The following is a 21525-nucleotide window of genomic DNA, read 5'->3' on the forward strand; positions in this document are numbered from 1 at the left end:
CACACATGGATCACAAGCAACAACTGGTCAGCCAAGAGAGAACTTGACTGTTGACACTGCTCCCCAATTCAATTCTCTACTTCAAAGCCCAGCCCCAAGAAAGTTCTACCCTCCAATTCACCTCAGCATATTCAGAGTGATTGCAATCTGATGCAGGATGGGAAAGAAAAAAACCTGTCCATGGAGCAGAAGACTAGAAAACTAGACTGGGCCTCGTGGGAGTCGGGGACCGAGGAAGAGAGAACAAAGAGTAGAACATCCAAAGGAAGTGTCTTAGTCCCTAACCCATGTCACAGCTGTGCATTTGCCCAGGTTCAGAGTCATCAGTGAGAACCCCAGAAAGCCACATGATTGAAAAGATGATGCAAGTTTTGTGGCTTTAGGGTATTCCAAGTATTTCTGCTGATTCGTCCAGACTCTTTATTTTCAGATGTTTCTAGTCCTTGAGGCTCCGAGATGCTTCAGATTGATCTATAACGGCAGAACAGCCAGATCACTGAAGCGCTACTCTGAGCTTGCCGATGGAGACAACTCCAATCCCCTTTTGGCTCAGCTCATGCTCTAGCCTACGTGCAGGTTCTAATGCGGTTAGCCAACTTGTTGCTGATTCTCAAACACAACAATCCTGCTAACAGGTTTTATTCTGTGCAGCCACATACTGGACGCTCCAGACATTAGCAAGGACACTGGATAGAATGAAACAAAGTTTCAGTCAGATGTCTTTCAGTTACTCTTGCTGTGGTCCTTTTAAAAACAGAAGAAGATGTGACTAAGTGGCCCTTTTGGATACCAGGGTGATGAATAGATATTTATGAGGCTACACCCAGGAGTCTGACAACAGGTAGCTCATAACACTATAAAAGCTTTGTCCAGCAGCAACCCAGTTTGTCTGTATGACCCTTCCTGCCTTATAGAGATATCTGATCTTGAAAATACAAGCTAGACCAAGTAGAACGGAATTGGGAACAGCTAATCCATGCCCTCCACCCTAATATAATCCCACTCTGGAATTTGTTATCCCTGCAGTTTTCTATTGTCGCTCGGCATTGGGCATACATCGGAGTCTTACTGTTGCCATGGAGACAGGAACATGATTACCCACAATCCAGCAAGCCTTAGCTTTTAAACCAGAAATGTAATCAGAACTCAGCCCACCTCACCCATCACAGCCCACTTTTAACTCCCTCCTGCCCTCTCACCTTGAGCAGACCCATGTGGATCAGTAGGCTGGTGATGAATGCATCAGAATTAAAGGTGGCGGAAATGAAGGCTTTTCTCATCAAGGCATCTAGAGAGAGAAATAAATGTGTGTCAAGGTGAAGTGCACCACGAGTTACTGTAGTGACTATTGTTCATTTCACTATTGGATTCAATTACATTCAGCTTATCTGAAGCTGCCTCAATCTCCAGTCTACTGCACCAGAATGCCACACAGATAGGGGGTTCAGTGCAGAATTTAGGTCGAGTTTGCCATTGAGTACACGAGGCCTTGACTATTATCAGCTGTTAGATGGACCATGGGAGGCCACACTCCTTTATATACCCCGTTTGTCTCTGCTGCCAGAGGTTACTGCAGGCCACCAGTGAGTTGAAAGAGATGAGGCAGAGAAAGAGAGCCAAGAAGTCACATGGAGTCCAGTCTTTAGTATGGGGGATGCAAAAAGGCCTAGAGAAGAACTATGGCCGAGGCCAGGAAGTGTTAATTGACCTCAGCCATAGACAATGCAAGGAATGGTCAACCTGGATGCGTTTGGGTAGCACAGAGCCTCACTCTCACTGTAATGGGTTTGACAGTTTGGCTGTGAGCTGGTCTCACTGACCTTTAAAATGACAAGAGCAACAGGCTCCCACAGGACTCTCATCCACTAGGTGTGCATCTGGTTTGGTTTCCAGTGAGGAGGTCTGTGGTTTTCAGAGTTCCACAAGATCAGCCAATTGTGGCTCAGACCCTCGCCCCACTTGGTAACTTCAGGAAAGCGGGGTGGCTGTGGTACCCTGTTCGACATTATCGATTTTTCCATCAGGGAGGGTCAGCCCTCCTTCAGAACACAGACGCCTCACCCTGAAGAAACCATCTCTTGACACTGCCAGACATGACCTGAACTTGCTAGGGAAGGCGAAGAGTATTCAGTTCCAGATGCACGTGCACACTAGTCACATCATGGATGCCAGCCACCCACAGGAGCAGAGGCAGAGATTAGCAGAGGCATGCGAGAGGAAGCTCAGCTGGCCATTTTGGTCATGCTGAACCTTGCAACAGCCTTCGATACAACTGACCACTGGTTGTTGTCTCAGTGACGAGGGACATTATTGGTGTGCACAGAACAGCCCTTTAGTGGTTTCTATCCTACTTACCCACCAGGAGTCTGTTAATGGCAATAGTGAATTGTGTAAAATCAGTATAACAGACTTTAAAGGGATGCCAGATGGAGGGGCCAAATCCTGAACCCCGTACACAGCTCCAATAAGCAGACTGCATGTAGGTGAATACGGCTGCTGGGGATTTCAGGAAGGAAGGCTGGAGAATTCCCCATCCTCAACCCCGGGGCAGTACACTGAGCATCTTCACATACTTTTTACAGCCACGACAGCAGCCTCAGGGCTACGGAAGCATCCACCACTTCTACAGGAGAGTTTTGCTCAGTGGATTCACACAGTCCACACCCCACCCAAATCTCTTCTCTACTATACTGTGCACCAGTGCTGTGCTCCACAGCATACAAAGGGTACATGGTCCCCCTGCACAGCCTCTGTACCCTGTCCCACACCTTTCCAGTTCCAGTCCTTTTGGAAAGAGACAGTAGATCTAAGACAGTTACTAGTAAAAAGAACACCAAATGGGTGCCCCCTATTTACAATATCCCCAGATATAAGAATAGAGAGGGCACTTTCTATTTACAGTTTCATTAATCTGTGGAACTCACTGACAGGATATTGAGGCCAAAAACAGCCCACCCTAATAAATTCCATCTCCCCCCACCAAAAAATGCCAGGAAGAGTAACACTCACAGCAATACTAATTAAGTTACAAGGGATATTGATCATCATGCTTTGGGGGCATAAACTGATCTGTTGAGGTTTCACACCCTCATTCCCCTCCAAAACAGCACTGCACAATCTGGCACACTACAGAGACAGAACTGTCTTCCTCTGGCTGCCGTGGGAGACCGAACTACCAAAAAATGGCATGGTCCAGGGAGGCCATCCCTGGGATCTCTTTAGAAGCCACCGTTGCAAGTTAGGCTTCTTCAGCCCACACCTTTGCATGGAGACACAGACTGCATCACCTGTTGTTTCATGCACTGCTGTTTTCACTGTGGTTTCATCTTTGAACACAGAAGAGATCTTCAAGAGAGCCATAACCACCTTCTCTGTATCAGATGTGTCTGTCTGTAAGAGACAAAAAGCAGGAGCCATTAAGTGCATCGCAGAGTGAGGGCAGAAGAGACGCGATTGCTACAGAAGCAGCAATGAGCAGTGCAACAATTGCCTCCAACTGGCTGGACATGACAGGAACTGTCGTGGCTGTATCAGGATGCACGTGGAGGCATAAGTCACGCCATGAAACACAGCTGCTGTGCAGGCACCATATCTGCTTCATAGACATGCAGCTTCAAGTTGAGTGTCTGCCTCCATTCTGTTCATTTGGACAATGGCAAGACCCTAATCCAGGTCATGAGACTCCAGGAAGAGATCACCTCTGGCAGGTAAACAATTTATCCCAACGCACACGGTACCAACCATGCCATCCGAAAGCCACACACACAGCAGCCACTGACCCACCTACCTGCTGAGCTATCAGAACAGAGCACTTGGGCCCTAGTCGTAGCAGTTTCTCTGGAGACGGGAAGGCGAGGAATGTGGCAACATCCACAGGAGGAGGAGGAGGAGACAGGGGAGTAGAGTCCTGAAACAGAGCAAGTCAGATTCCAGCTCATTCTGCAGAGCACCGGCAGACCTGTGGGTGCATGAGTGTGTAGGGAAGGGCGATGGACCTGGCACAGCGAGGGTGCCGCAGGTCGGTACTTCTCTGCACTGTCAGAGCTTGTGAAGGGGTGGAAAAAGTGAGCCCAGAACCGGAATGGCAGGGGGTGCTGCACTAGCTAAGCTGTGAGGAGAAAGCTTGTACAGAAAACACTGACTATCTGGCTCCAGGCAGGGCTGTCGTGGCTACAGAAAATAATGGAAGAAATAAGATTTTCCTGCTAATTTTCTTCAGATCACCACAGAACATTCCTGAGGTATTGTTCTCCCCCTCTCCTCTCTTACTCCACCCCTGCCCTGACACATCCGTTCAAAGGAGAGGTATGTGAACCCCCACTTGTTCACTACAAGTTCATAATAGCCTCCCCGCATTTCAAACCTCCTTCCCCTACTCCCAATAAGGGATTATAGGCTATCCCTCAAAGCACATTTACATGTGAGTCAAGAATCTTCTTAGAAGGCAACGATTCCTGTTCTCCCTGCCCCCTCTCCTGCAGCTGTTGTTGTTCCTCCTCTTCGTCCTCCCCTTCGTCATCTTCATCCTCTTCATCCTCCCCTTCGTCATCTTCATCCTCTTCATCCTCCCCTTCGTCATCACTAAGAAGGATTAAGAGGAGAGTTCACATGAAAAGCAGGCCTGCAATACAGACTTCCTGGTCATGCATTGGCACCTGGGAATCCTTCTCCAGGTCGTTACAAAATACAATAAGACCCTTCCAAGCCTTAAAACACTAAGCTGACCGGCAGCAAATCACTTCTAGGGCAGTGAGTGTGAGCCTATAGGGACTGCAATGGATTATGGAGCCTGGCATGTTTATGGAGCCTGTTCTAATCTGGCCCCAGACCAGCAGTGACAGATTGCCAAAGGGCTGCCCGATGGGAACCAGTGGGTGAAATGAAGGTGAGAGTCTCAGCCTAGGTCCTAGTGGACAGGTGTCCACAAAACACCAGAGCAGGCAAAAAGTGTGGGCAGAGAGTCAAGAGTAGAGCAAGCCATGAAGACTGTGCTCTCATCTCACCCTTATGGAGCTCCCTCCAGATGAAGGTGTGAAGGACACTGAGGGGGTGGGACTTGCATACATACTGGGGACAGAAATTTTCAGTCTCCAGTCCTGTTAATCCAACACCTCTGAGTAGTGCCAGACCCCATAAAAACAGGAACTCACATGAAACAGATGTAAAAGGCAGACAGCCAGAGCTTTGACATGAATGGGGAGCAGATCCCTGCCGTAGCCTTTTCTCTTGGCCTACCTCAGGGAGCCCAGCACATCTGCCATGTTGAAACCTTCAAGAATCTCCTGGAGCTGTTCACAGCCTTCTTCCCCCAGAGCATTACCTATGATGCAAGGAGAGAGAAAAGTCAGCTTTGGGGTGGGGAAGAGACAGACACTCACAGATCAGGTGCTGAATTTGTCACGAGAAAAACAAAGTTTAACTAGAATGGTCAACTAAGTCCATAAATCCAACCTCTGGCTGGAAGGATGGCTGCTTGATTCGCATTTCTATAAACACCTTTCACACAAAGCACTTTACAAACTGCTCGGACAGCAGACTTGTCATTAAAATATGTCAGCTGTTTACCAACTCAGACACCACACAAGGGTTTGAGACAAGAAGAACATTGCAGCATCTAATTGCAAGGGAAGTTTGAAGAAGGAAAAATGTAATTAACCAGAAGAGATTTGAGTCTTGGAGACTGAACTCCTTGTACATTTATACAGCTCCTTTCATCCTGGGTGATTCTGAAGCACTTCTCAAATTATATATCTATAATACCATAGAAATGCAGCCACCTCTGGAAGGGAAGGCAAGAACCAACACACGGAGCGGGAAACTGTGACCAAGCACATAGAAGCAGACCTTGATGCAAAACTAATAGCATCATGGGACCTTTAATACCAAGGCAGAGCAGACAGGACCTTGTTTATAAATTCTCATCCTAGAGACACATACAGACGTCTGGAACTCAGATGTATTCACTTCAGGAAGCAACAGGGATCAGCAGGCAGGGTTTGAACCTGTGGCTCAAGAGGTTTAAGTATAACCACTAAAGCCTTGGGGGAAGAGAGAAGAGCTTATTTGTCTAGTTGGTTCAGCTGCTCTCAGCAGCACCAATATTTTATACACACACACACTTCTGGCAGCAATACAGATATTTCAGTCCCACAGGCTTCTTCCCAATGGGTTCTAGAGTTTGTCACAGACTGGATAAGCTTTGATCGAATTTCATGCTCACGTACCATTGAGATCCAGTTTCTCCAACTCAGACTTGTCTTCAGTGGCCTCTGCAATAGTCAGGGCAGCATCTCGTTTGATTTCACAGAAGGACAAGTTCAGTTCCTGAGAAGCAGAGGAGAAGCTGCTTTACAGGAACGCTGTATGCATTCTCCATTGTAAACACCAGCTTCGCATGCTCAGAATTGTTTAAGGAATTCTCTCCTTTGGGGCTGGTCTCAGCACAGAGGGAATATATTTTTAAGTTATAAAAAGACTTGGAAGGGACTCAGGCAGTGAGCAAAGACTAAACATCGCTTGAAACATATTGAATGAGATGATCCCCGAGAAGGGATTTAACATTAAACAGCTGAAGGGAAGTTGTTCTGGAATGGATTATTTTGGTTTGACATCCTCCTCCCTTCACCTGTTATTTATCCTGGGATCCTTTGACCTGGGAGAAAGAATTGCTGTGTTTTACTTGAACAGGTGTATTCATGAACTAACCCCATGGTTTTTAAAATGTGGACTTCCAGTGGGAACAACACAGGCCTGAGCTACAGGTACTACTACAGAGTGGACAGAGTTTTTCAAACTCACAAGGCAAGTTGTTAACTCAACTCTCTGCACGAGATAACCTTGCGTAGCTAATATTGTCTCACTGTTTTCTTGCACTCGCCCATTGGTCTGTATCCATTTGTTGTCTCTTGTCTTCTATATAGATTGTAAGCTCCTTGAGACAAGGACCAATCTTTCTGTTCCGTGTTTGTACAGTGGTGAGGCCAAAGGAACCCTAGGCATGGACCAGAACCCAGAAGCGCTCTGGTAATACAAGTAAATAATAATGCAATGGCTGGAGTTAGAGGGACCCTCTTACCAAACATCTCACAGGTGACTGAGTAAGATACACCCTGGAAAAGGCTGACAGAAATGCTAGTACTGTAGGGACATTGAAATAGTAGGGTATGGTACTGGACAGGAATTGCAGTCAATACGGGGCCCATAGGTGCCAGGATAATACAAATATTAGTGAACTGGGGTCTCATCCAAGATGTGACACGGAGATACAGATACTGCATTTTATGAACATATTGTAGTGGTCACTCATCCTGTACCCCTCCTGATTTATGCTGTCCCATAGTTTAGAACAGTTGCTTCCAAACCCACCCAAGAACCTTGTTAGCAACTTGCAGAGTAGATGAGACAAGTGGCTTTAAATACAATGTTCAACCTTGGTCTGAACAGACCACCACTTAGCTCATGCTGGAGCACTGCCGGCTGTGAGGTATAGTTTCCACAGCTCTGCCTACTGCTGCTCTCAGAGATGTGAGCTGTAAAACTTGACAGGCCTGCACTTGGAAGAACCGTGTTTTAGGATTACAGGGTGGAGCAGGGGAATGGACATAGAACAAGGGAGGGGAAACATACAGGGTATTTTAGGAAGAGATTTGAAGATGGAGCAGCAGAATGTGATACCTTTAGTTTAGGGAGCCCCTCTTTGACTGCTTCAGCAATGGTGATGGCACCCTTTGAGCGTACCAGGCAGTCCCCAAAGTTGATCACTTCTACCTGTCGGAGAGTCTTCAGAGTCTGCAGAGAGTGAGAGTGTGCGCCCATAAAGACAGAAATTCAGGTGAGGGATAGAGGGAACGACCAACTCACTTGTACTCAAAGAGGAAAGAGCCTCTTCTCCCTTCCTGCTTCACTAGGACATTCAGCCCCAAAGCACTGAAAAAGGGGGGAGGGAGGAGAGATAGACACCCAATGCAACTGCTAGTAACTCACCCCTGCCATGGCCACAGCCCCCTTCTCTGTGAAGGTGTTGTCATTCAGATTGATAACCCGCAGCAACGGGTTGGCAGCAAAGGCCTGGGCCAGCGCTGTAATGCCAGGATGGTTGATTCCGTTCTGTGGCATATGGACCTCTTCCAGTGTCCCGATGAGCTAGATTCAGACATGATTAGCCATTAGAAAAAGACATTTCAACACAGGCAGAGACAACCACCATCCCACAGGATTACCTTACAAGTTGCTTCTCTGCCACCCACAGTGAGTCCACTGCATCTCCCACCAGAACCCCTACTATCCTTTTAACTGCTACAAATACACCTCTCCCACCCCAGCAGCTATGCCTCCAGTGACAAATCAAGATAGGACCAATGTTTTTATTTGGTGAGTCAGGGCTTAGAACAGGGGTGGTCAAACTTTTTGGCCTGAGGGCCACATCTGGTTGGGAAATTGTATGCATGAATGTAGGGCTGGGGCAGGCAGTTGGGGTGCGGGAGGGAGTGCGGTGTGCAGGAAGGGGATGCGGGGTGCAGGATCTGGCCCAACGCCGCTTACCTGGAGCAGGACTCTGGGGTGGCAGCGGCACACAGCGGGGCTAAGACAGGCTCCCTGTTTGCCCTGGCCCCGCACCGCTCCTGGAAACAGCCTGCACCATGTCCCTGTGGTGGGGGTGGGGCGTGGCCAGAGGGCTCTGTGCACTGCCCTTGCCTGCAGGTACCTCCCCCAAAACTCCCATTGGCCGCGATTCCCCATTCCCGGCCAATAGGAGCTCTGGGGGGCGGTGCCTGCAGGCAAGGGCAGTGCACAGAGCCCTCTGCCCCCACCCAGGGGCAGGAGGGACGTGGTGCTGGCCGCTTCTGGGAGTGTTGTCACAGGGGTGGCAATCCCGCAGGCTGGATTAGGATATTGTTTTCCTTCTGTTCTTTGGCCAGAGATTCTGAGCCTTGGGGCTATAACCCAGAATTGGCTCAAGAAGCTGCTTTCCAGGTCAAGGCACATGACCACTTGGCAGAATCAAAATCTTTTGCTTGTTTTAGTTCTGCTTCTGGCCCTTCTGGTCACAAAGGAAACCCTCCAAAATGGGAATCAGTGCAGTATGGCATATACAATATATAACATGAAAATAAGACTATAGCCCACACAAGTCTAAGTGCTTTGCTATATGGGGAAAAAAAAAAAACAACCTGTCATTGTTTTAGGGATTGCAGGCAGGTTTAGCACTGTTATATGTGCAGAATTCTCATTTATATAACGCCATTAGGTGTGTGTACAAAAATGTAAGACAGGCCTAGGAAGATACTTATATAGTATCCAAAGATAGAGAGTCTCGTTTATTTGTAGTTGTTAAACAGCCAGGATCATATCTACCCATTTATATGCAACAATACATAGATTGATGGGGTCACCAATAAGTGGATTCTGCAACACTATTGCTGGCACATTTGACAGCATACAAGATAATTAAAGTCAGAAGTGTGGAAAATATACATTCGAAAGACATGAGCCAGAGAAATAACAAGTTCCTACAACTCCTGTTGCCTTGGATGGGAGTTATCTGGTGAGCAGCTATGGTGGGTGGGAGCCAAGAAGGTACTTCAGCACTTAAGTCCAGGTTTTGGCACCACTGTGGTCCACAAGACTCCTGCTGAACCATATAGGTGCCTAAACTCACCCAGTGAATGTATTTTTCAGAGTCCCTCAGCACCTATGTTCCTATCTCTGGGCACACATGCTGCTGTCTCCCTCTAGGCAGACACATAACTCCTGCCTAAGCCCCCCGGTTCGTGAATCGCTCTGGAAGACAGGCATTTGGCTCCTAAAGTCAGGTGAAGGGCCTACCAGATCTGCTCCCATTCCAAGTCTGGAGGAGGTGGTACCCACCGTATAAAACTTTTAGCTCAGTGGTTAGAGCACTCGCCTAGGATGTGGGAGACCCCTGTTCAAATCCTCTTAGCTCACTGGTTACAGCTCTCTTTTAAGCAATATTCTGATACGGGGCTTCCTCAGTCTCTCCCATTGAAGCAGTTGCACTCTTGATAAATAATGGGAGAGTGATTGCAGCAGGGGGACTGGACCCAGGGTCTCCCACCTCCCAAGTGGGTGTCTAAACCACTGGACTACAGTCAGTCATTCTCACTCATGTACTTGCTCTCTCTGACCCAGTGACTGTTTAAGTACTTATCCACAGAGAGAACGGGCAACAGTGGGAATGACTCTATAGTCCAGTGGTCAGGACACCCACATGGGAGGCCCCGAGTTCAGTCCCCCTGCTCCTATCGTCCTCCCATTATTTATCCAGAGTGCAACAGCTTCAACAGGAGAGATGAGGGAGCCCTACATCAGAATACCCCCTAGCTCAGTGGTTAGAACACTCGGAGATGATTTAAACAGAGGTCTCCCATTTTGCTCCCTCTCTGGCAGGTCAGTGCTCTAACCCCCAAACTAACAATTATGAGGTGGGCCCAGCATCACCACCCTGTTTTGTGCAGCACAGGCATTTAACTCATTCTTGCAAGAAAACGCCTTAGATGCTTGTCTACAGGTAGCGAGTTCCCATTGACTGAATACTAAGCAGAGCTAGGCACCTCCCTGCAGCCTGGACTTAGGTGCCTATTTCTAAGACATGGGTAAGACTTAGCATATACCCCGCTTCTTGACATCTCCTGTTAGCTAGCTTAGGTGGCTGCTCACCCAGCATGCTGGCTTTGGTGGAACAAGGTAGGGGAGGTAATAGCTTTTATTGGGCCAACTTCTGCTGGTGAGAGAGACAAGCTTTCCTGCCACATGGAGCTCTTCAGGGCTGGGAAAGGTACTCCCAGCCTCACAGCAAAATGCAAGGGGGAACAGATAGTTTAGGGTAAGTAGTTAGCACATATTCTAAAGGGACCATTCAAGGTAGAGTGACCCATTAACACCTCTGCAGCCAGAGGACAAGAAGAGGGCATCAGTGGGTTGCAGATGGTTGTAATAAGCCACAAATCCAATGTCTGTTCAGTCCCTGATTTTTAGTGTCTAGCAGAGTAATGAGTTTAAGCTCCCAGACTCAACTTTTGAAAGTGCTGTACACCTTTGAGGATGAGGACTGATAGATCAGATATAGAGTGATTGTTTTGTGAAAAATGTTCACCTACAACTGATATGGTGTTTTTGTCTTATTTTCCTGTGAGAGTTCATTCGAGATCATAGTGATTGTCTGGTTTCACCCACATAGTTGTTATTGGGGCATTTAGTGCACTGGATGAGTTACACCACATGTTGGGATAGGCATGTGTAGGACCCCTTGAAAGGTGTGTTGTGGGGGGGGGGAAATGATCACTGTAGCAGTGGATATAGGTCTGCAGGTTTTGCATCTGTTGTTCTGGCAGGGTCTAGAGCTGCTCTGAGTTGGCGTAGTCGTGGTCTGTGGGGAGCTTGCTTCTGATGAGCTTGAGGGTGGTATTTGGAAGCCAGAGGAAGGGATTCAAGAAAAAAAGATTTCTTTCAGGATGGATCCCCATTGAGTATGGGTTGTAACTATCTGATGATAGTCCATAAGAGTTCCAGTGTGGGGCGATGGGTGACAACAAGCGGTGTGCAGTCAGAAGGGATTTTATTTCTGTATTGAAGCACATTCTCTTGGGCTATTTGGGTGGCCCAATCCAAGCTCCAATCTCCTTCTCTGGTGAAGTGTTGTTGTTTGGTGAAGGCAGTTTTGAGTGTATAAGTTGTATATCCCAGACTTCTTCCTCAGAGCACATTTTGTGGTATCTACAGCCAGGCACGCCGAGAACAGATTTCTAGGTGTGTTTGGGGTGGTTGCTGGATCTATTAAGTTAGGTTTGCTGATGTGCGGGTTTTTTGTATATGGTTGTCTGTAGGGTTGCATTGCTCAAGCTGATTAGCATCAACTTCCTGGATGTACGTACGTGTGTGTGTGAGAGAGATATACGGGGGGTGGTTGTTGAAGTTATGATGGAAATTTATGAGGGAGTTTAAGCCCTCTGTCCAGAGGATGAAAATATCAAAATATCTCATCAGCGGTTTCATGGTGCATTTACTTTTGTGGATCACGTTCTCAGGCACCTTGCTCTCCCCTTGTAGGGAGTCTAGGCAACTCATTCGGTTTTGTGGAATGCTGTGTTGTTCCTGTGACTTTCTAGGTGCAGTGACACTCAGTGTTGCGACACCTAGTCCCTTCATGGATACCACCCCTACTTAGTACTCATGGCTGAAAGAAACAGGACGAAGACAGACATTCTCTGCCTAGAAGAGCTTTCGGATGGCAGCCAGTCTCTCCCAGGATAACTTCACCCTTTAAGAATGTATATCAAATTTCCATGCACTGAATTTAAATCCTTATTTTTTGCCAGACCTGTATATAATCATTTTAAGTCTTTTTATCTGAAAAAGCACACGGTGTTCCGAGATCTGGCACAAAGAACTTAGGATATGGCGGTCACAGGAGGAAAGAGGGAGGCAATGTAAGGTTTGTTGGTGAGGAAACATGGAGACTCCTGGTCACTTAGTCCCCCAAAACTACCACAAGTCTAAACCAAATTCCAGTCTCATTCATTCTCGCTGGATAGAAAGGTGGGCATGGGACAGCCTGATTTCCATTGTCCAACCCAAATGCAGCACTAGCAGCTTGATCAGAACCAGGGCTAAGGGAAGAAATGAGACACCAGTTGGTAGTGCCCCCTGCAGGAGATTTGCGGGACATAGATAAAAGCTATGCCAGGGCCAGCTATCATAGCTATTAGAGATAGATCTACCTGGTCATCTGGATTTGGTCACCACCCCCTCCCAGGGCCAGATTATCTCCAGCTGCATCACTTGTTCTGTACAGTATTAAGTTACTCAAGCAATACATCACTTCACCTAACAGTTAGCAGATTATAGTGTGGAGTAGTCACTCATCCTGGAAACGAATCCCGTTTCTGTGCTCGGTCTTGTCCCATTATTCTCAGTTATGCCCCCTCTAACCAAGGCTTCTCCTTTTCTTGGTATTAACATCCTCAAATGGTTGACTGTTTCAGCAGCATACAGAGTGCTGTGGTAAAAATGAACTGAGGGCCAGTACCTTATGCACACCCTTCTCCTCAGTGCACATTTCTTTAGCATGTGTGTCTGGATACACACTGCTCCCCCATCACTACCAGAACCAGTGCCCACATACATCTGACACACCTATACCTCTTCTATGAGGAAGTCCTACTTTGGAGCTTACCCCAAATGCCTCAGCCAGTGCAGTAGCACCATCATTCTCCAGACGGTTCCTGCCAGCCACGAATACTTTCAAAGACAGAGGTTTCCCCACAGCACTTGATTTCCTGTGACACTCTTTCAGGGCAGCTGCCAAGATCTAGAGACAACATTAACAGCTTTACATTACTATAGCATCTCTCCTCCTGGAGGATTCCAGAAATGTTTTATGAATTGGATATATAGGAAGCATTTAGGACACCACTGAAGTGAAGCTGCTTCTAGTGTGGGACACAGGAACCATTCTACACCACCACAATTATGCAATATTAACAGTGTAGTCACACTTGAAACTATAGAGGGAATTTTACAGCACAAAAATACAACAGTCTAAACTCAAACTTGGGTAAACAACCCCTGGCTCTTTAGTGACCACGAATTGTCAAGGCCTTGGTTTTACACTTCAAAAGAACAGCCTCAGGCACTCGTTCAGACAGAAGAACATCAGAATTCTCTTGATGGGGGACTCTCCCGTCCAGGTATTGGGATAGGCCAACTCTGCTCATCTTGGACACTTCATGAGATCAGTCTGAAGTATGATAGTAATCAAGACAACAAACAAAGGGGGAGGTTGGAACCCAAGGTCCCCTGCACCCAGTCTTTATGAGATAACTAATGCAAGCGAGCTGGGACTGAGAAGTGTCACCTACCTTGCCTCCTCCAATGCCCATGCCACAGTTGTTCAGCTTGAGCTCCTGCAAAGTGAAGCAGGCAGGACTCTTCAGCAGTGCTTCAAAGCCACGCACGCCATCCGGCCCAAAGGCATTGTCACTCAGGTCCAGCTCCACCAGCTGGGAACCTGCAGTGATAAGGGCCTCCCCCAGGGCAGTCTGTGAGGAGACAAGGGATTTGGTTTTTAGTAACAGTTCCACAGGCCCATTTAGATCACTACCCAATGCTTCAGAAGAGCCCCCCCCGCATTATGCAGTGCTGCACGAGGGAGAGGGAATCTTTTCTGATAGCCAAGACAGTTAGTTTGGGCCCTGAAGCATGGGATTTAATTACTGTTAGTTGAATGTGCACAGCTCTAAGTATTAGATACCAGGAAGTTATCCAGGCCTTTTTAAAAGAAGGCAACAGGAGCCATACACATTTCAGTGACCTGCCCAAGCACCAAGTTTCACAGATCCAAATATATGCTATTTTAAGATTACAGAAGCCAACTCCTGATTCACCCCAAAATCATTCCAAGTTGCTGAGGGTATCCTTTTATTCTGGAGTCCTCGTTTCCTGCCCTGCCAATCAGATGGCCATACTGCTGATCCTCCTCCAGGGAAGAGCTGCTTTACTGATCAGACAGAAGGTGCTTATGCTATCGCTTCTTCCCATCATCCCAGAGGCTGAAGGAGAGGGAAAGCCATACATGCTCATGCTTTATCAGAGAGGTTATGTCTGTATTTGGGTCTCTGACAACACATGGATCCATGGAAAGGATGGACAGTTTTAAGTGTAAACATATGGAGCGAGAGGAGATTAGAGTAATCACAAATCTGAAACTTTAATCCCCAGTTCTCCCACTTACCAGAGCAAAAGGGATCTCAGACCTCAATCTCCCTGTGAACATGTCACTCCAGTGACACCTCTAAAAAGAGACAGATGGAAAGATATGACTGTCAAATATCAGAAGCACACACAAAGGTCCTCTAGCCCCCAGCACTTGACAGGGGACATGATATATTTACAATTTACACTTCTCTTGGGCCTGTCACCTAATTATGCCAAAGAGCTACACAAACTATATAATTCACTTCACTCACCAAGGAAACACAGTCATTTCTGGGGTAGAATTCATGGGCTGTTTAATAGTGCACATCAACAACACACAAGAACTGAGGACATAAGTGAAGATTACCATACCCAGTGAAAACTGAAGGATGCAGAATGAGAATTTCATCAGGATAGGGAGCCTAAACTTATGAGAAGGGCCATAGAAACCTCAGTGACCTCAAGCGGTCAAGGCTTCAGATTTAGGTTTCATTCAGAAGATAGCCTTTCCAGTGGCACAGTACCCACCACCTCAATGCTAGGCTAGAATACTGGATAAATAATTCAAGGGGTAGAAAATATTGTGGTGAACCTCCATCACCATTTCCTGCAGCACTCTGGGCTTTGCTCTGAAGTATCCTACCCAAGCAGGAGATCTGACTCTGCAAGATCTGATGAGATCACAGCCCGAAGTGGCCACACTGCATTACTGGAGCGCTCCCCTCTGATTTACAGAGGCTTACCCTGGTGCGAGTCCTCTCTCATGGCTTTCTTGTCTCAGCCACGGAGAGCTGCCAAAGGCTGAAATGCAGCATTTCAGCAAGTGCTACTCACAGGGCTGTTAAGCCAAGTTATGAGGTCCTGAGGGTTTGCCACCACTTATTCATACACAGGCCTAGTTTCCTGAGTCTATTCTTATATGCTGGTGCAACAAGGAATTTGAAGTTTGTATTGCTCCTGCAGGGACCTGTCCTGGGTCAGTGCTCAAAAACAGACAGGCCTTCAGCATCTCATCAATATATCCTCCCTTCCCCTTCAGTACTCTACTAAAAGATCTCACCTTGAGCTCAGCTTTCTTCTCCAAGGCTTTGGCAATGACCTTTGCTGCCTCCACACCCACGGTGTTGCCTTCCAGGCGCAGGGCTTCCAAGCCATCAAATTCCTCAATTTCCTTAGACACCTCTTTGGCTGCACAAAGCAAGCAGAGCCTTACTCTCCTCATTTCTAACCTAAGTCACCTTAGGTTCCATTCAAGGGCAGGTTGCAGAGTCTCTCTTTCCATCACTACTCATTATTCCCCAGCCTCTAGGTCTTTTGCCCGTAACTAATGTGGTTTTGCACTACCAAGGAAGGGCAAGGAAAGCATCGCCATGCAAACTAGTAGGAAAAGTCAGTCATGGGTTTGAGAACAACCTACTTCCAGGTGTGATTCAGGGATTTATTCCCCCACCCGCCACAGCAAGACAAAGACATCACTGCCCCAGCCAGTTCTTTATCCTAAAAAGAGATGTGCGGGAGAAAGAGCACCCCAGGCAAACAACAACAAGCCTGTCTAGGACTGAGACAGGAACTGAGGCACTATCCTAGGGCAAGGGGGATTGCGGAAGCAGGCAGGGGAGACTAACCAATCCCCCTGCATGGAGCTTGTAAAGTCTTGCTAGTGTCCCTGGGCATTTCAATCATTCCGAGTTTTACTAGGCTTCCTGAAGCATTTAGAGTAGGAGTAAAGTCTCTTGCCTCCCGCAATTTAAAGCGTCAGTGCGTGTATTAGAAGGACAAGAGTCACTCCCAGAACAAAATCAACACTTTTAAGTCAGGGAGAGCCAAAACCAGTTTCTCCAGTTGTAGCAGTGACACTGTGCTAGTGTGGTGGGGAGGGGTTGCTTCTCTATCAGAAGTCCCCATTTCTCAGATGGCTGACCCTTGTGTCCCCCTGCCACATTACATAGACTCTCACATACTGGAGTTAGCTGTGTCCAGACACCTTTAGTTAGGAAGAGGTTCATGACACACAGCTTTGGGATAGCACTGACATGTACCCAGGGGAAACACTGCCCCAACACAAGTGTTTTCTCTTACCATCTTCAGCAGTATTGAGTTTCAGGCTCTTGCCTTTGAAGCTCAGCTGCCCTCCGCCCACTTGGGCTTTGGCAAGTGACTCTGCTAGCTTAGTAATGTCCTCAGACGCCATTTTCTCCACTTCACCAACCTCCAAGAACTGTTGATTTAAAGGGAGTACACTGTCAAGATAAAAACAAACAACAAAAAATTTTGACTTGAAGAAACACAGTTTTAATCTGTATTACAAATAGCATCTCAGGTTATCAACACTGATTTTTTAGAAATCTAGCTGACTGAGCTATTAAAAAAACCCAAACAGTAACAATCATGACAGTGAGACTAGATTGGTCAGTTTCAGATTCTGAAAGCTGTTGCAGGGAAAGGTTTAGATTTTAATCTAGTCATTACTGCTAATCAACACAACTGAACTGGGCACCTGAACTACCTGACAACATCCCATAAGATATGACTCTGCAATACTGTTAGAACTGCAAAATAGTATTCCTTTCTCCCCAAAATCATGGCCTTTAAACACAAGCCATGATCCAGTCCTGCAAGTTTCCCCTCCTCTGCAAGCTGAGCCAGCGTAAACACAACTGTTTTTCCTTTTCATTTAAATCCTGGCTGGTACTCACTTGTCAGCATAGTACTAGAATCAGATTTGGTTACTGAATGGCACAGAGACAGTATGGGTGCAGGACACAAGAGCAAGTACAGTGTACATTTTTATTTACCCAGTATTTTACCCAGTCTAGTTGTAACTGTAACAAGCAAAGGGGTTTTCCACCTCTTTCCCTGACAGACTGTTCCACAGCCTGACACATCTGGTAAATTTTGCAGACAGTGCAAGATTTCCCTTTGGTTGGTTCATTCTTCTGATCCTGGTTGGAAATGTAAAGCACTCGGTAATTACACACCATGTTTTAGTGGATTCTCAGGCCACCCATTAACCAAAGCTGAGCTAAATGATCTCAGAAGCTTCTCTCTCTCAGGCTATGGCTACACTACAGCAGCTACCGTGGTGCAGCTGCACTGTAGCCGTGCTGCTTTCGCACCTCTGGTGAAGATGCTCTAAAAGCCGATGGGTCCTGCCTCCCTGAGAGGCGGTACCTATGTCAGTGAGAGAAGCTCTCCCACCAACATAACGCAGTCCACATGGGCGTTTCGGGTGATATAATTAATCTCAGGTGTGGATTATTCACACCCCAGAGCGACGCAAGTGACACTGAAGTAATTTGCAGGGCAGACATAGCAGCACTAACAGAAGTTGAGCTGCGAGTAGATATTACCTCGCCCCCCCCCCACCCATCCCGCCTCTCTAATATCCTGGGACCGACAGGGCAACAACAACACAGGTAGCTGTTTGTCCATCTGTCCGCTATGTCGGGCACTTCAACCCCCTGATCGTTCCTCCCGCTGCTCTCCGCCCAGCGCTGCCCATCGCGCGGCGGCTCGTGGCTCCCCGGGGAGCCGGCCAGAGCACCGCCCACCGGGGGAGGATGTAACAGGGAGAGGCCGGGCTCGCGCCCCCTCGCTCTGTGACGCGACAGCCCTGCCTACGCAGCGCGCCGGGGCTCGCCCCCCGCAAGCCGCCCGGCCGGCTCGCGGAGCCCCGGGGAGGCGGCAGGCACAAGGGCAGGGCGGCTTAAGTTGTGCAACGCAGCGAGAGAGAGAGAAAGGAGCGGGGGTGCGGAGCCAGGGGCGCGCCTCCCGCAGCACACGGGACCCGCCGCACGGGGCGCCCCCCGCCCCGGGGCAGCAAGAGGTTGCCGGGCCGGGGGGGGGGCGGGGAACACACCCGCCCCCTCCCCCAGCAGCTGTTTACCTGGGGAAACCCCGCAGGCGCACCCGGCAGGGCAGGGACCGGCGGAGATCGGGCTGGAGACGCGTCAGGAGCCGCCCATCCCCCCCCAACCCCGTCAACTTCCGGCCGACCCTCCAATAAACAAGCGGCGCGGCCCCGGGCCCGCTCACCTGCGCGCGGTGCCGCCGTACGTGGGTCAGACGCGCCAGGCTCTGGCCCGTCACGCGGAGGACGATGGCGCAGGGGGAGGCGGAGGATTTCAAACCCGGCAGTTTCGTTTTCCCGGCTCTGATTCGCTCGCCCGGCCGCCGCAGCGGCGCGGGCGCCGGCCCTTCCCCGCGGGGCACGCTGGGAACTGTGGTTCCCCTGGAGACCCTGGCGAGGTTCGCCGCGCGCTCGGAAAGACTACGAGTCCCGTGGTGCCCCGCGCGGGGGCTCGCTGTGCCGCGAGGCGTACCGGGAATTGGAGTTCCACAAAAGAAGACCGAGGCCTTGCGGTGGGGGAGCTGTGCGTGTGGACTGTGGTTCCCAGGGTGCCTCGCGCACCGCCAGCGTTTCAAAGAGGTGTGGGGGGTAGGCGAGGATGGGTGCAGAGCTGGAGGTTAGAGGCCTGGCAAGCTGGGGCATGCGAGCGCTGCCAGGTTCTGGACTGCAGCCCCTAGACTAGAGAGTGGACCGAAATGGCAGAGTCAGCCTCTGTGCGGGCCCAGGGCCAGGAGGCAGTTTTTGTTCAAAGTTGGTAACAACTTTTTCTAAGCCCGTGTGAACCTGCTGCTTTCACACCTGGTGGTTGCTAACCCCGAGCTTTGATGTTCAGACCCTGCAGCTCACAACCAGGGCTGCCAGAGTTCACCAGAAACGTTTGGTATGCAAACAGCGCGTGCGTGAACTTGTCAGCGCAATCAAACGCTTCGATGTAATTAATGAGAGAGACGAGTGGTGAGGCAATATCTTTTATTGGACCAATGTCTGGTGGTGAGAGAGACCAGCATTCAAGCTAACACGGTGACCTGAAGAAGAGCACTGTGTAGTTCAAAAGCTTGTGTAAGCTTGAACGCTTGTCTCTCTCACCAACTGAGGTAGGTCCAATAAAAGATATTACCTCACTCACCTTATCTCTCTAATATCCTGGGACTGACTACAACAACATGACATAATTCCTTGTCAGTCTATTAAGACAGAAACGAGAAGTCAAACTTCATGGTTTAAACACTGCACCCTAATGTTCAACTTCTTATAGTATTTGGTTATTTGTATATCATAATATTATAAGTAAGTTAATCATAACTTATTTTTCCTGTAATATGTGAAATCATTTTCTCATTTTCTTGCACACTTTGTATGTGTTTTATAGTATATAATGCTTTGTAGTTAGAGCAGAATTAACACAGAAATGATGGTGACAACATTTTTTACAAACAGAGAGAGAAACGGTGGTTAGATGAGGTGATGTTTTATGACATATTGATTACGGTTGAGGGTAAACCATGGAACCAGTAGTAAGGCTCAAGAGATCCATACTGGTTTCCTACAGTCTCTACATTGCTTGTGAAGTATTAAGTAAAGAAGATGTGCATGAAGCAGGTGAACAGGGATTGTGTAGAATAAGGGAGGCAACAGCCATTAGAAAGAAACTACAAGATGTCAAATACAGAGAGGCCATTGACAGAATTGTGTCCATCTGGCAGAACTGAGTAGTGTACTCATGGGGGATTTTTGTGCCACTGCGCACGCACAAAATTTCTTGTCCGGCGCAGAAATTTTTTTTTCTGCACAGAATATACATTGTCTGAGATGTGCTGCTGTTCCGCCTTTTGCCCACCAGAGGCTGCTGTGGCACCAGAACAGCCAGCAGCGGCTGACCAGCAGTAACAGCCAGCAGCCGGCTGCATTCATTACAGCACTCTGACCATGGAGCCAGGTTAGGAAGCACAGGATGTGGGAGGACAGACAGAGCGGGGCACATGGGACTGCTGGGGAGGTCACAGACTGGGGTGAGGGCACAGGAGCTCGTGGGGTAACAGCATTGAGCCACGGGCTGAATGGGACGGGCGCTGTAGGGACACACGGGGACAGATGTGCCTGATTGAATGGGAGAGGCTAGGGGTCAATCAGGGTCTGCATGGGGAAGCTCCCTGATGTGGAATGGAAAAAGGGATAAAGGGAATTTGGATGCAGACATCTTAGTTTTCTTAGGAACAGAGCAAGAGTCAGGCTAAATCTAACTCTAATAACGCGAGACTTTAAGGCAGGGCTTGGGCAAGTGGAAAGCGAGTGGGAAAACTGAAAGGGATGCTGTTTTGACCTTGTGTTAGATAAGAATGGAACGCAGACTGTAGCAGGAACTGCTGAGAAAAGTAAGATATCAGGAAGGAATATGTATAAACAAGACGCAGCAGTTGATCATTATTGTATGTAACAAAAGGAATAAATGCTTGCCCTAATTGTTTATTGGGTGGAGACCTGCCTAGGAAGGGGGAATCCCTGTCCGTGTGCACTCTCCCCCTTGCAATTGCTTGAGAATAAACCTGTCTCTGACTTGTTGCAAACAACCTAAGAGTGAAGACTGTGTTTTTCTTCCACACTAACATCCTCCCCCCCACACACACACCAAAAAAACAGTTCCATACTTCTCCTATCCACACCCAACAACCTTCCAGGTTCACTCCCAGGCTCCTTTCCTCTCCCTCAGCTCCGCTGTTACCTCTGACTCCCCTAAGTCTTTGCATTGCTTCTGAGTGATGTGGGAATATGTTTCTGTATTGTATTTTAAATGAATTACTTAAAGTTCTGTATTAATATTCCTAGTAAGGAATCTATTTGTAAAAAAAAAGAATCCTGAATTTTGTTGTCTATTATTAGAAATGTATTTGCTGACAGGTATTTTGAAATAAATTACCAAAATAATTGAAACTGGTGTGATTATATTGTGTTATTTTAACAAATAA

At 48.0% G+C, this 21525-nt stretch overlaps 1 protein-coding gene across 2 annotated transcripts in view; it reads right to left on the minus strand.

Annotated features, from left to right (window-relative positions):
• Window positions 1-18880, minus strand: part of RANGAP1 (Ran GTPase activating protein 1) — a 28810-nt gene extending 9930 nt beyond the window's left edge. The window contains exons 1-14 of one of the 2 annotated variants that reach the window (XM_074941680.1): window positions 18748-18880; window positions 16792-16952; window positions 15773-15900; window positions 14750-14809; window positions 13878-14057; window positions 13193-13327; window positions 7984-8142; window positions 7675-7788; window positions 6225-6324; window positions 5236-5320; window positions 4419-4581; window positions 3788-3907; window positions 3288-3390; window positions 1200-1288 (exon numbers count right to left, since the gene is read on the minus strand). In XM_074941680.1, coding sequence (XP_074797781.1) covers window positions 1200-1288; window positions 3288-3390; window positions 3788-3907; window positions 4419-4581; window positions 5236-5320; window positions 6225-6324; window positions 7675-7788; window positions 7984-8142; window positions 13193-13327; window positions 13878-14057; window positions 14750-14809; window positions 15773-15900; window positions 16792-16903 — 1548 coding nt within the window. In that variant the 5' untranslated portion in view covers window positions 16904-16952; window positions 18748-18880. Of the gene's footprint in view, window positions 1-1199; window positions 1289-3287; window positions 3391-3787; window positions 3908-4418; window positions 4582-5235; window positions 5321-6224; window positions 6325-7674; window positions 7789-7983; window positions 8143-13192; window positions 13328-13877; window positions 14058-14749; window positions 14810-15772; window positions 15901-16791; window positions 16953-18598; window positions 18707-18747 lie in introns of those variants that run through there. The other variant, XM_074941681.1, reaches the window with a different exon arrangement.
• Window positions 18881-21525: the final 2645 nt, after the last annotated feature.

This window comes from Natator depressus, chromosome 1 (assembly GCF_965152275.1).
Source record: "Natator depressus isolate rNatDep1 chromosome 1, rNatDep2.hap1, whole genome shotgun sequence".
Lineage (NCBI taxonomy): Eukaryota > Metazoa > Chordata > Testudines > Cheloniidae > Natator > Natator depressus.